This window comes from Indicator indicator, chromosome 8 (genome assembly GCF_027791375.1).
Source record: "Indicator indicator isolate 239-I01 chromosome 8, UM_Iind_1.1, whole genome shotgun sequence".
Classification (NCBI taxonomy): Eukaryota; Metazoa; Chordata; class Aves; order Piciformes; family Indicatoridae; genus Indicator; species Indicator indicator.
Genome location: NC_072017.1, coordinates 10995618 through 11009174, shown reverse-complemented (window position 1 = coordinate 11009174; position 13557 = coordinate 10995618). Strand labels below are relative to the sequence as shown.

At 40.9% G+C, this 13557-nt stretch overlaps 1 protein-coding gene across 1 annotated transcript; it reads right to left on the bottom strand.

Moving 5' to 3' along the window:
- Positions 1–12693, bottom strand: VPS37A (VPS37A subunit of ESCRT-I). The gene is made up of 12 exons (XM_054382882.1): positions 12566–12693; positions 8617–8691; positions 7644–7758; positions 6722–6822; positions 5569–5782; positions 4418–4488; positions 2759–2886; positions 2610–2668; positions 2450–2518; positions 1473–1616; positions 691–771; positions 1–321 (listed from the first exon to the last, which is right to left on the bottom strand). The coding sequence occupies exons 1-11, from the start codon at positions 12691–12693 to the stop codon at positions 691–693; spliced, it is 1185 nt and encodes a 394-aa protein (XP_054238857.1). The 3' UTR covers positions 1–321.
- Between the last annotated feature and the right edge of the window lie 864 nt (positions 12694–13557).

Below are 13557 nucleotides of genomic sequence, written 5' to 3'. Positions count from 1 at the left end.
AGCTAGTCAAAATTACATGTTTAGATATTTAATCTCTGATGAATGGAGTATAGCAGCAGGAACTTAAATATAATAAGAACTATCAACAATAAATACAAGAAATTAGTGCAAAGATTGCAATAGAAGGATTCTTGAGTACAATGAGAATATAAAGAGACATTCGCTCTAATTTATACAAAAACCATCCCAACTCTGTATACAATCTCTTCTATAAATACAACCATAGAAGATGAAATGCTTATTTGCAAATAATAGTTATTAAAAAGTGTGCTTTATTGGGTTTGTCACTCATTCTCTTGGCAGGTGTAGTTTGCAGGAAGTCTGTAAAGATAAATTTCCATAGTTAGATATTTTAACTCTTCCAGAAGTTATGTTTTAAACACAACTAACAGCAGATGTAGTACATACTTGATTTCCACAGAAAACATTATTAGAACACTAAACATTGCAACAAATCCATTTGCATCTGGCAATTTATAAGTGTGGGACACTGAGGTAAATTGTAAAACAAAACAAAACCAAAACCAAACAAACAAAACACACACACAAAAAACCCCAAACCAAGCAAAAAAACCCACAACAACCAAACCAAACAACAAGAACAAAACTAACAAAAAACCCCACACAGTAAGAAAAGCCTAAACCAAACCAACCAATCAGTTCACCACAAATATTAAAACAGCAATTTACCTATAGTGGAGCATGGAATTGGCTGTGCATTGCTATTGCCTGTTGAAGTTTTTCCTCTTTGGCTCGTCTACAGTGGCAGAGCTATGAAACAAGGCACAGGAAGAGTGAATTCTGAAAAGATTCTTTTAATAACACATGCTATAGTTTCTCTCTAATGATTTAGCTACTTTGCAGGCCTTTCAAGAAAAGAAAGCCCTATGAACCACCCTGCCTTCCAAGCTTTAGCCTGAATGACTGTCTATACTGATAACATTATTCCACCTATTATTTGCTTTCAAGAGAAAAACTAAATGCATTTATTAGGCATCTTTATAGAGAGGTACACTGCTCAGAAAATTGCTTCTCATAGCATGAGCAAGAATGGTGTTTCTGAATCTCAAAACCTACTTACTCAATGATAGCCATCCACAGAATAATTAAAGAAGTTCAATAGACATTAAGGTTGCTTAATGTAAAATGTCATTCTACATTGACATATATTTAAAATTAACATTTTAATTTAAATTTAAGATTGCCCATGTGACCATCTTTCCTAGATCTATAAATGATGTAGAAGAAAGTGGCACAAAAATACCTGCAAACACAGGTGACTAGGTTCTGATGCAGGAGACCTTTGCGCTCCTGCCTTAAAAACATATGCCTTCAGAATGCAGATTACTTCCTAAGTAGCCTGAAGCTTCTGTGGAGAAGCTCTGTATCACAGAACTGCTCAAACTCTGTCTTTACTTTATTCACTATGTGTTCTCTACCTCTCAGATGAGAATGACTTGTATATTACATACCATTCTCTTTTCCATGAAACTACTAAGAAAGTCATCAATTTCTGTTTTGCCTTCCAAGAAGTCTTCTGCAATAGTGTCAGATTCTTCTTCAGCTTCATGAGCAGCTACTTTAAGTCTGGCTTGTAGAGAACTTGGGCTGCAACTCTAAGAAAATAAAAACTCCTATGTAGTATTAAACTGTCCATGAAAACCTACATTTTCAAGAAGAAAGATAAATGACTATATAAATACAGAATACATGAACGGAGCATTATTATTACTACATAAAAGCCTAAGTGACCAGATGAAGTTCATCTCCAAGAAGCAGCATAGCTTGTTAAGCTAGAAAGGATTCAATGTGAGAAAACCACTGCTAGTTTACATCTTGATTCACAATCATTCTCACGTATGTATAAAGCTTTACAATGTTTATCCTCCACTGTAGAAAGTACCCAATTTGGAAATCTGACAGGTTCTTGAGTGCATGACCTGTGAGTAGAACTAGCATTTCAAATCTCCATAAATAGCATCTACTTTTGAAACTCAGTAGTGAACCTGAGAAGTGTAATAGGTAGAAAAAACCCACACTTACTGCCCAGCTTTTAAATACCCTTGAAATGGCTGTAGAGAGGAAGACAAAGAAAAAGCATCTACTTAAGATGAGCTGTTATCCTATTCTTAAAATTGGTTTTACCCAGGATAGGACTTAAGAAGAAATCTAAATGCTCACCACAATCCCTCCTTCCAATTTAGCTTCTACTGTAGCATTAAATAAACACCCAGTCCAAAAAACCCAGTAGCACCACAGAAACACTGTTTTGCTTTCAAACTGCTTGATACTTCATCCCATTTTATTTCATACTTGAAGTGAATCTATTTCATATAAAATTAAGAGTTTAACCAGAAGAATATTCTTTACAAATAAAGATACAAATCCAAACATCAGCTTTATTAAATATTACATATACTTAAATGATAATATGATGTAGAGATTATACCTCACTCAGTTCATGCTGTCTTTGCATCTTTTTTTCAAAGGCTGCTTTCATCTGTGTGAGTTGCTCATACTGGAAAGAAGAAGAAAAACAATGTTCTCCCCCTGACAAAACCAGAGTATTACAATTAATATTTCTGAAAAAGATTTGATTGTTCACTTACTTTATCCAACACTGTTTGTCTTTTTGCCTCGAGACTCGGCTCCAGCAACAAGTTTTTTTCTGTGAAAGAAAGTCACTATTACTACTTTTTTTTTTTAAAGGATTCAGTTTGCAGAACACAGCCACAGATGCTATGTTTTGACATCTTACTTGCCAGCTCTTCAATGCTTTTCACTAACTCATCTCTATCAGTAATGACTTGCTTCAGTTGTGGGAGAGTCACAAACTGTTCCAGTAACACTTCCTCTTGCTCATTCATACTGGTCAGCTGTGATATACTATATTCAAACAGAAAGAAAGCAGATTTGAAGCTAACAGCAAACTTTATGTGTAAAGTTACTAATTTCTGTCAAATGTTTGAGGCGTTTATTGGGACTTTACAGAAACACAACACTTGACATCTTATCTTCCCTCCTTCTCCTCGTTTGTGGGCTCTACTACTTACAGCACTGAGGTGAAATAGCAGTGTATTAAGTATCTATTTCAAGCCTTACTTCCTATAAAGGGTTTTTTAATACTGCTACAACGGGTTGACATTGGCCAGTTACCCAGATGTCCACCCAGATCTTTCAGCCCCTTCCTCAGCAGGATATAGGGCAAAAGCTTGTGGGTCAAGATGAAGACGGGGAGATTACTTAGTAATTATGATCACAGGCAACACACACTCAACTTAGGAAAATTAATTTAATTTATTGCTAATTATAGTTAAGAATTGGACAGTAAGAAAGACAAAAACATCTCACACCCTTTTTCCACAGGCTCTACTTCACTCTCTCATTCCCATCTCCTCTGCCCATCTCTGCTCCAAGCAGCACAGGGAAGGGGAAGAACTGCAGGTGTTGCAATCAGTCTGTGAGTTTGTCTCTGCTGCTCCTTCCTCCTCACACTTTACCACTGCATCAGCAGTGGGTCCCTCTACAAACTGCAGTTCCTGGCAGCAAAGCCTGCTCTAGTGTGGATTCTCTATGGCATATCCACCTACTTCAATGTGGGGTCCTCCATGGACTGCAGCATAGACATCTGCTCCACCACAGTCCTCCCTGTGTGCTACAGGGAGATACCTGTTCTACTGCGGTCTATTCCAAAATTTCCATGGGCTGCAGATGAGTATCTGCTCTGGAACTTGGGAGCACCTCACTCTCCTTCTCCAACCTTGCTGCTCACAGGATTCTCACACTTTTCCACGCCTCCCCTCAATCATCAATTCCGCAGTGTATTTTCTTTTCAAAACACGTTTTTAAAGAGCACCACATGCTTCACTGATAGAAAGTATTTCTGTAATTCGTGTGTAAAGTGTTTAGCTGTGAAAGTGACTTGCACTAGGATAGCCTGCACACAATTTATTTACCACCTCAACCTGTCTGCACATAAGCCACTCACAGAGTAGTCCCCTGTTTAAACCACTCTACAGTCCTCTTGAATTTAAGAGGATGTAATTTGTGAACTAGTCTCAAGTCCCTTTCCCTGTCACCTTGCCTTCTTTCAAAAGTCACACTTGTACTGGTAAACTAAGTCCCTGGCAAGGCAGCAGCAAACTGGCAGTTAGAAAAAACAATGAATTTTTTTTCCTGGTACTAAATGCTAAAATGTTGTTCCTGCTGACACAATTCCAAGCAAGCAGTGTATCTGACTACAAGGCTGGCTTCCTTTGTGACGCTGCAAGTTCATTAAGTGTTAGTTCTCCTATTTATGATTTCTAACCAAAACCTTTCAGATACATACACAGACCTCTGACAAAAATCACCTACAGACCAGCAGTAATTGCCTTTTCAAGCTTATGGAAAGTTTTGCTACCTTCTGAAAATTTACCTTAGTTCTGAGAGTTCTGGAAACGTATCAGGAATATCAGGCATCTTGTAAGTAAATCCATTCTGGCCAACCTAAATAGAAGTTCAGAAATGTTCAGTAGATTTTTGATTAACCCAAAACTGGAGAGACATATTTGCCAGCAACAAGAAAAGTAGGAAAAGCAGTAGGAAGCAGAAGCACTATGTCTCTGAACAGATGTCTCAACTCAACCATGGCAACAAAATATCTGGGGATGCTTGGGGTGGCATGTTACAGAAGAGGAGTCAATTTTGGAAGAAATGACCTTCATATGACAACAGTTGGATGATCCAGGAAACACAAAGAAGTATACCTCAGGGAAGTGAGGAAAAAAAGAGATTTGCATTTTGATCTCTTTCATGTGGCTTTTAAAGCTGTAATCCTTTGGGGGAAAAAATTTTTAGACAAGGAAGAAGTCTGCCTTCACGGAATGTAGAAATTTTAAATTCTACAAAGCCAGAAAACCGTCTTTGTTTCCAAACTGTCTTCATCTTGTTTCCAAGGTGAAGAAAGCTTTTGTTCTAAAGACAAGATTTGATGAAAGATTAAACATTTAGATAAGAAAGTTTTAGGAGAACATTTAAAAAAAGTTAAAAAAAAAATCCTTCCAGAGAGGCAGTTAATAAGTACATACATACAAGGTCTGTGAAAAGAAGCTATTCTGAGCATGAACACAGGAAATAGGAACACACAAAGGCATAAGACTGCACATCATTCTCACCTGGTAGGCTCTGGGCAGGAAATCCCACATAGAGAAAAGGATCACATTTTCTCTGGCTTGAGAAACAGTCACAGCTGCACGAGGGGGGAGTGCAGCTCCAGAAAGTATATTCAGAGATATTTAGCATAACACTAATTTCACTGAAATTCAGAAAGACAAACTTGTTGCTCTGACTTCAAATTTGTTCTAAAAAAAAAAACTTTTCATCGGTTGGACTTGATGATCTCACAGGTCTCTTCCAACCTCAACAGTTCTACGATTCTAAAGCCAGAACGACAGTTTCATCTTCCTAGCACCAGCAAAACAATGAAGTGTGGTCACTTAGACTGTTCCCTTGAGTTTTGTGGCAATACCCTGTGTGCCCTTCAGGGAGCTTATACCCAGCTTTAGTAGCAAAATTCAGTGCACAGACCTGAAGCACTGCTGCTGTCGGAACTGGTAGTGGCAGATCAGCAATGACACCGTAAGAGGGAGCAGCAGGCTTGTCTGTAGCGTAGCTTGAAGAAACTGATTCAGCAACAGGCACAGCTGCCATTGTTCTATTAGTTTCTTGAGGTGGGTATGGAGGAAGAAATGGAAACCCCTGAGGAGCATAGGGAGGCATTCCAGCTGGTTTGTTGAAAAGGCTGAAAAACAAACAAACATAATCATGAGCAACCAACTGCTCAGAGCATATTTCTTACAATTTGAATTATAATTATTAGACCACATTACAAGACATAAAATTGAATTTTTAAATGATCATGTATTTTGCGTATGCTGTTCTCAGTTACTTCCAACATAGGAAGCTTACTTTATGTCTTATACTGCAACATAATATACAAACCTATTAAACTACATTCTTGTAGAGCAGCCAAATACACACTTACACTCTTAATTACAAGAAAAGTACCTCTGAAAAAAAATTATGAGAGTGTAAATTTAAATTGTTCCCATCTAGAAGTCCTGAAAATGCATCTGTATCGTACGTTAGTTCTTAATTACGGTATGGCATTTAACCGCTTGGGCAACACACACCTGATTGCTTCTAAATAACATGAATTATTTATTTTAAAATCACAGCTGCCACTGAATCCAATATAGTCAGCCATGAGAACCATAGCTGTACTGGTAAAGCTATAATGCCTCAGATCACTTTTGCATATTTAATAGACTTACTCAGATTGCACAATTTCTGTTGTGCAGTTGTGCAACAGAACCTGTCTCCAAGCCTGGGAGATTATGAACAGAATACTGAAGAAACACAACTGCTCAGATCATTACCTACATCGAATTCAAGTCTTCGTGTGACAACATAAGCATTTTTTCCTTTCCAAGAAAAAAGGAGCATATAAATTAACATCAGCAAGTTGACAACAGTAACACAAATGAAATCTACCGTTTTTTTCCTCAAAACAGCTATCAAGCATGCACGTGAAATTGTGCAAGGGCAAGGAATTTATGTCTCCCAGTACAGCCACCATATTATTCCTCTTACTGCCATCCTAATACTTTGTTTCACCTCTCTCAAAAAAAAAAAAAGTTACTAGACATAGTTCCCATTCATCACGTTTACTGATACTTACTATGGAAATGATGTTGAGCTGGGAGCCAGAACTGGAGGATTCTTCCAAAACTCATCCAGCAAACTTTGAATAAGTTTTCCAAGATCTGAGTGCATTGTAAACTGAAAAACAAACAAAACAAAACCCAATGTAGGAGAAAAATTATGCCTGGAATCTAATAGTTCCAAACTGTGCTGAACTTGACTGTTTATTATACAGCACTGCTGGAAGCTATTATAGAGACATACGATCTATACAGTGTATATATAAGCTCCAAATAAAGTGACAAAGCAACCCACAACTGAAGAGAAACTGAAAGTATTTTGTATATTCCATTTCCAATGGAGAATAAATCAAGCACAACATTTCTGACAAACAACTGACAAAACCCACCTCAGTTACCAAGTTACATTTTGGAACACAAAGAAAGGAAAAAAACACTGAAATTTGAGACAAAATGCATTAATGTAATTCTGAAAAGGTCCTAAGCTCCCCCTCCCCACCACAAAAATACCACACCCTTGTTGGCAAAGGAAGAAAAAACCCAAAAGAACAGCATATTAAAATCCTGAATATTAGAGCTAAAAGCTTGACATGCTTCTAATAGAATTAGAGTAGAAAGAACTATGTTACAAAACAGTCTTAAAGCATCCTTCTCTCTCATTTGGAATACACTGTAGAGAAGCAAAAATTGTGCTACTAGTACTAACAAAAGTGACAGGAACTTTCTAAACCATCATAAGTTAAAAACAGTTTTAGATACACAGAATACTCAACTTGTTAATGGTAGCAGTGGAGGAATAAATACTAGTATACTGAACACTACTGAACTCAGAATCTGTACACCAGTCTTTTTTCAGCATAAGTATTAGCACTCAACTAGTGTGATGTATTAAAATTACTATTAACTGTAGACATAGTTGAAGCTACAAATGATACATACATTACTTATTAATGGGCTGGTCACATACACTCCCTGCTTGTCCACTAAATGATGTCTCACGGGTGGGAAAACACTGATGACTGGTTTTTCCTGAGGAAACTGAGGTGGAAGCAAGCTGCAAATACAAGAACAATCATTACTACAGCTACATCCCATGCTAAAGTTTGCATAAGGCAGCTTTCTATGCAGTGAAAAAGTACTATTAATTACATTAACTTGCTTTCCTACATAAAGAGCTACGAGGAACGACAAAGCAATTGAAGCACACAGAAGGATTATTCACTTACAAAACTAGAAGTTAGACAGATTAAAATACCAGACTTAAAAACAGAACTGAAGAGAGCATTTACCAGCCAAAATGGTAGTATAACAACGAAGCAATTATGTTCACAAAGAAAAAGCTATAGTGTAAGGAGAGTATCTTCCAATATAAATGTTATTACTACAAAACAACGCAGTGTAACCTGCAACAATATCTGGCAGGTTATCAGGCTAAAGTAATAAAAAACTTGTAAATAACATCAATGTTCGCCAGAGCAAAAGCACCCCTCAAAGCAAACTCAGAGGAAAAGGTATAATAAATCACTTAAGTTAAAATCCAGAGGCTTCACTGAGGTAAGAGTTAGGAGTTACAGCATGTTAGTAAATTACTAATTCAGTTTATTTTCAGTTGTAGAGGATTATAAGTCATTGGAGACCCTCAAGAGTTTTCTCCTACCTACCTTCAACTAAAAACACCCAGGTCTCTTAGGAGCTGAGCACAGCAAAATATAGTTTTGCTTTCAGCTGAGCACCTGCAGCGTCTTGAGCAGAACCAGTTTCACTCATACCACTACAAGTACTAACACAAATCCAGGTTATAGTTCCTAAAACTGATTAGGAGATGGGAGCCATTTATGTTCTATTACTACTTTTTGTCTGGAAAACTATTTAAATTTTCAAAACATGCATAGAGATATCATACTCTACTTACATGTTAATATTAATTGTCAGGTTGTTTACAGTGAATGGCAGTCGATATTCCACATCCTTCTGAATTTCTGCAATGCTGTTGAAGAAGAAATTATTAGCATCCAATTCATGGTCAATCTAACAGTATAAAGACTCAAAAAAAGGCATAACCTCAAATCTTGTCATTTAGGTTAAGTTTTGAAAAGCCTTTAAGGATAAAATTGAAAATACTGGAATAAGTTCATATGCTTCAGAATGCTATAGTGAATAATAAGATTAAAGCAAAAAATAGTAGATTCAACTTTTAAACTTCATACATGGTCACAAGCAAAGGAAATACAGTAGGAGAAATCTTGCTACTCACTGATCTGACACATTCTATTTTTTCAACTTACTGACTTAAGACATCATTTCAGTGGGTTTTTGATATACCAAATTTTATCTGATAAAACATTTACTTTGCCAAGACATTACCCTTGGTTCACAACTAAGTACTGCCTGCAACACTGCCAACAGATCAGTCATTAGAACATCCATTATACTAACCCTTCTTCATTAACAGATTAGCTTATTACTTAATAGCTTTTTCTACATGAAACAAGTTCTGTGCAGTTGCATATACACTTTCAAGAACAATCTGGAGAGGAGCTACTTGCTCCATGTAAAGCTCTGTAATCCACTGACACTCAAGACACAGACCCTTAAAGCACCAAGTGAAGAAATATGTATCTCATGAAATCTTCTAATATCAAATCCAAATTTGCTCCTCCTGCAACATGCAAGTTACTGAGAAAAATCTTTAAATCAGCTGCATTAATAGGAAGCTGATTTCAGTACTCAAAGTCCTCTGCAATTTGTGTACACACCAAGACTATTTTGAAAGATAGCATCCCAAAGAATGCAAAGGAGAAGACTACTTAGCTCAGAAGCAGAATTTTCCAGACAATATGAACATACCTAAGCTGGGACTGGAAGAGAAAGGAAGGCAAATAATTAGCTTCATCTTATAATGAAAACTAACTTAGAAATCAGATTGATTTCTCTTCCAGGTATTTTTCCTGCTTGAATCTGGTTAATAACATTCTTCTCCTTTACCTCTAAGGTTCCCTTTTAAAGGGACTGAGTTTGGTTGCAAGAGGGAATAATGGCAGCTCGGTGTTCCCAGAAAGCCTCTTTGCACCCGACCTCAAAAATGCCCTTCCATCTACTACCAGTTAAGCCTCCTCAAAAAACCTAAACCACACCACCTGTAAATGTGTATTAAATGTACTGCTAGGAGTGTTTTGTGACCCTCCAAAGCATTATTTGCACAATTTAAAACTCTAGTTTTCAGAGCTTCAGGAATAAATGGAATAAAACGGAAATCCAGCTCCATGCACCTTTCCACAGCCTGATTTTATTCCTCTCACAGAAAAGTCAGTATCTGTTCTTTGCCTGCAAAATCATATCCTTTTTAATAAACTATCAGATATCTTCAGCCCAGGAGAATTTCAGTCAGAGTTTAGGGCTCTACTGTGATAAACCACACACAGACCAAAATCACCACCTCCTCATTCTTAACAGAGGCATTGTCTTTTAGAATCTCTCACGCACATTTCTTCCCTGTATTCATGTGTCACACATTTAATAGCCTGCTACAAAATCCTTTTGAGAAGGGTATATATTTATGCTCATTCACATGCACAACCTACAGAAACTAAGGAGGAAGGGGAGAATAGGGAGAGCGAAACAAGAAATCCAGAATATCACCGAGCTGTTTGAACTGTTATAACCACCTTTAAGCAAAACTTGGAACCGGTTAACTTAATTGCCTGTCTCCCAAGTCAAAATGGGTACACTGGAAAAAAATCACACATTCTTAACTGTGCCTAGAACAGCAGCAAGTGTAAGAAAACTGGGCTTTAAACAGAAAAAAAAAAGCCTTTCAAGCTCCCAACCTGTGAGGAATCCTGGAAAGGAAGACTAGCTACTTTAATGAAATTAAGATCACATATACCTGGGCATTTATGACCTAAGACAACACAAACAAAACACACCTAGCTTAGGTAACTACACTATACCAAGAATTCTGTTTTGAGCATTTCAGTGAGGAACATCTGGGATACACATTAATGGATGACAAAATATACTTATGAGAGAATACCACTAGAATGATATTTGCTCAATTATTTCTTAGGAAACAACACTGTTGCAATGCTTAATGCATATCCCTATCCTATAGATCTGTGGTGCTATGGAGTCCATAAGCAAGCACATCAAGTCCCACCCAGAAAAACCCTTTGCACTTTGGAAAACTTGCACAAGTACACATATCTTTGTAAAAAAACACAGAATTTGAGGCACTGTTATTCAGACTTTTTTCAGTACTACATACCTCTTATTGAAACTGTACACTTTGCCAGAATTTACTCCTTTGTTGTTTAATTTCTATTTTACTTTTTCACAGCTCTTGTCATGAGCAATCGGGCAGGCATGTTTACATGGCTGTCAAGTTACATTTGAGCAGCTACCATCTCCCTACCCCTCATTTCCATTCCTGGCTGCAGGATCAGTTCCCTCTTTGCCTTTGCTTGAGCTGATGCCTGCACAAACTGGTAGTAAACCAGTTCAGCAAGATGACTTTGACGAAAACTGATCACCCTTTTTTTAAGGAACACAACTTGCAGTGAGCTCATCTCCCTGATAGAGAAAAAAAGGGTAAAATAAAGGACTAGTAACACTAGTCCAACAAAAACTTCTAAATAAAAAATATTTGCAAAATTGGCTCTGAGTAGAATTAAGTTTAAGCAAGAAACAATACTGCCATACTTTCTGTGTGATAATTCAAAACATTAGGATAGTGAGTGATCTGCAGTTATTAAACTTGGGAATACAGTAAGTATCCTTGTCTCTGTATGACAGCAGTAAAAAAACATTCTGCCTTTTTCTGGCTTCTTTTGCAGGCATCTATTATTCCGCTTCAAAAAACATCCCAGGAAGCATACTGAAATGCTGGTCCTCTTTTTAAAAGATTAACACTTAAAAAAACCCTAAAATGTAGACAATAACTGGTCAACATGCAACAAGCTCGGGTATCTCAGGACAAAGGAAGGTGTTTTGCTGTCAAATGTGGCTGCTGAACAGGAAAAACCTGCATGTCTCTGGTGATCATATAAATAAAACGAGTTACTAAAGCACAGTTGGTTATTAGCAGGTTAGCACTGTACACCAGAAAAATAGTTCGTCGAGCCAGCAGGGCTGCTATGTCACTGCTGATAAGACGACTTTGCTCCTTCATACTGTGCGCTTTATTCTTAACTCCCTAAGAATTACGATCCTACAACCAGTTTCCGGAAAGAGAGCTTTATTCCAGCACAGACAAACTGTACCTCTTTGCGGACTTTAAAATCGAGCAATAACTCGGATGGCATTCGGGTCAAGCGACCGGTATCACTGGGCACGACAATCTGCGCCAGATAACCCGGCCAAGCCACACCAGCAAACGCCCAGCCAGCGGGGACGGCACATCAGCCGCCCCGACAACAAACCTTGCTTTCTGTTTCCAAGCGCAGCCTCCGTCCTCGCCACCCTCACGGGTTTCTTCCCCGCTGTGGGCCTGTTTCCCACTGTCCTCCCGCCACATATCCGCGCCCCTGCCCCAGAGCCCGCCGCGACCCCGCGGCACACCGCTCCCCGGCCGCCTCACTGGCACCACCTCGCACAGCCCAGCAAAACCCTTCGCTCCCGAAACACCGTGGAGTTTGTCCATCCCAGGCTACAGCGGCGGCGGCTCAGTTTCCTGTTTACCGGCGCCACGCACGGCCGAGGGCCGGCAGGACCCAGCCGGGCCTCACCGGGAGGGGACGGGGCGAAACCACCACCCCTGGGTGTGCGTGCAGAGACACACAACACCCTGCCGCGGCGCGGTCTCGCAGTGTCGTGCCCATGTCGGACGACAACAAGCCGCCCCCTTCCCAGCTACAGTCACTCACGAGGCGTGGGCACTGCGCAGGGATTCGATCTGCCGCTGCTTCTGCTGCTGGAGGCTAGTGAGGGCGGGCAGCGGCGCAGCAGGCGAAGAAGAGCTGCCGCCCTTGCTGAGAGGGAACAGCCAATTCATCCTCCCCGCGGCAGCCCACGGCGGGCGCGGGGGCACCGACGGCACCGCGGCCTGGCCTCGCTCCCTCGCGCATGCGCGCGGGGACGACACGACCTCGCCTCTCACCGCCCCGCAGCCGAGCGGCAATATCCTGCCCCGACGGCGCCGCACGGGGACGTCACAGCCGAGCGCCGGTGACGCGGGCCGCAGCGGAGTGGAGGGAGGTGGGGTGAAGGCGGGACGACGCGGCCGGTGATTGGTGCCCCCGCCGTCGGTCAGAGGTGAGGGGCGAAAGGCCGCGACGCACAGCGATGATGTGATGGCTTTGTGCGGTGGGGGCAGCGCTTCCTGCGTCTCGCGCGGTGACTGGCGGCTCTGGGGCGTTGGGGGCCGCCGCGGGGCCTCGCAGACCCGCTGCGGCCCAGCCTGGCTCGCCCAAGAGCGTGAGTGAATGAGCGAGCGAGCGAGCGAGGGGTGGGGGTGCGGCGGTAGCCGCGGGGAGCTGGGCGTGGGGAGGGAGTTGGGAATGGTCCGGTATCCCCCTCCCCTTGGTCTAGCCGTACCCCGCTCGGGCCCAAGCCAGCACCGTGGAGGCCCTACGGCCCTACCGGCAGTCGCAACGACCTGTTATGGGCGGGTGGTGTTTTCGTGGGCTGCGCGGCTGCCGCCGGAGGCGGGCTTGGGAGCGGAGCCTCTCCCGGCTCTGAGCCAGAACGCGAGGAGTAAGCCGGGACATCCCGTTCACAGTTGCACCTCATCAAGGTGTGCTGCCTGCCCCGCAGGGCGGGCTCTGCCGCCCTTCGAGGAGCTGTTAAGGTTTTGTACGCATAAAGAGGCATTTAGTCCGGACATGAGTCCCGAGTCTCTTGAACCGTGTTTCGGTCC

What these genes read in the sequence shown, in the direction of transcription:
- VPS37A (XM_054382882.1), bottom strand. Translation starts at nt 12,693, where the DNA reads ATGAATTGGCTGTTCCCTCTCAGCAAGGGCGGCAGCTCTTCTTCGCCT. An exon ending in AAGCATTGAAGAGCTGGCAA is followed by an intron (nt 2,669 to 2,758) that starts GTAAGATGTCAA and finishes TTTCTTTCACAG; the next exon opens with AAAAAAACTTGTTGCTGGAG. An exon ending in GACAAACAGTGTTGGATAAA is followed by an intron (nt 2,519 to 2,609) that starts GTAAGTGAACAA and finishes TCTTCTTTCCAG; the next exon opens with TATGAGCAACTCACACAGAT.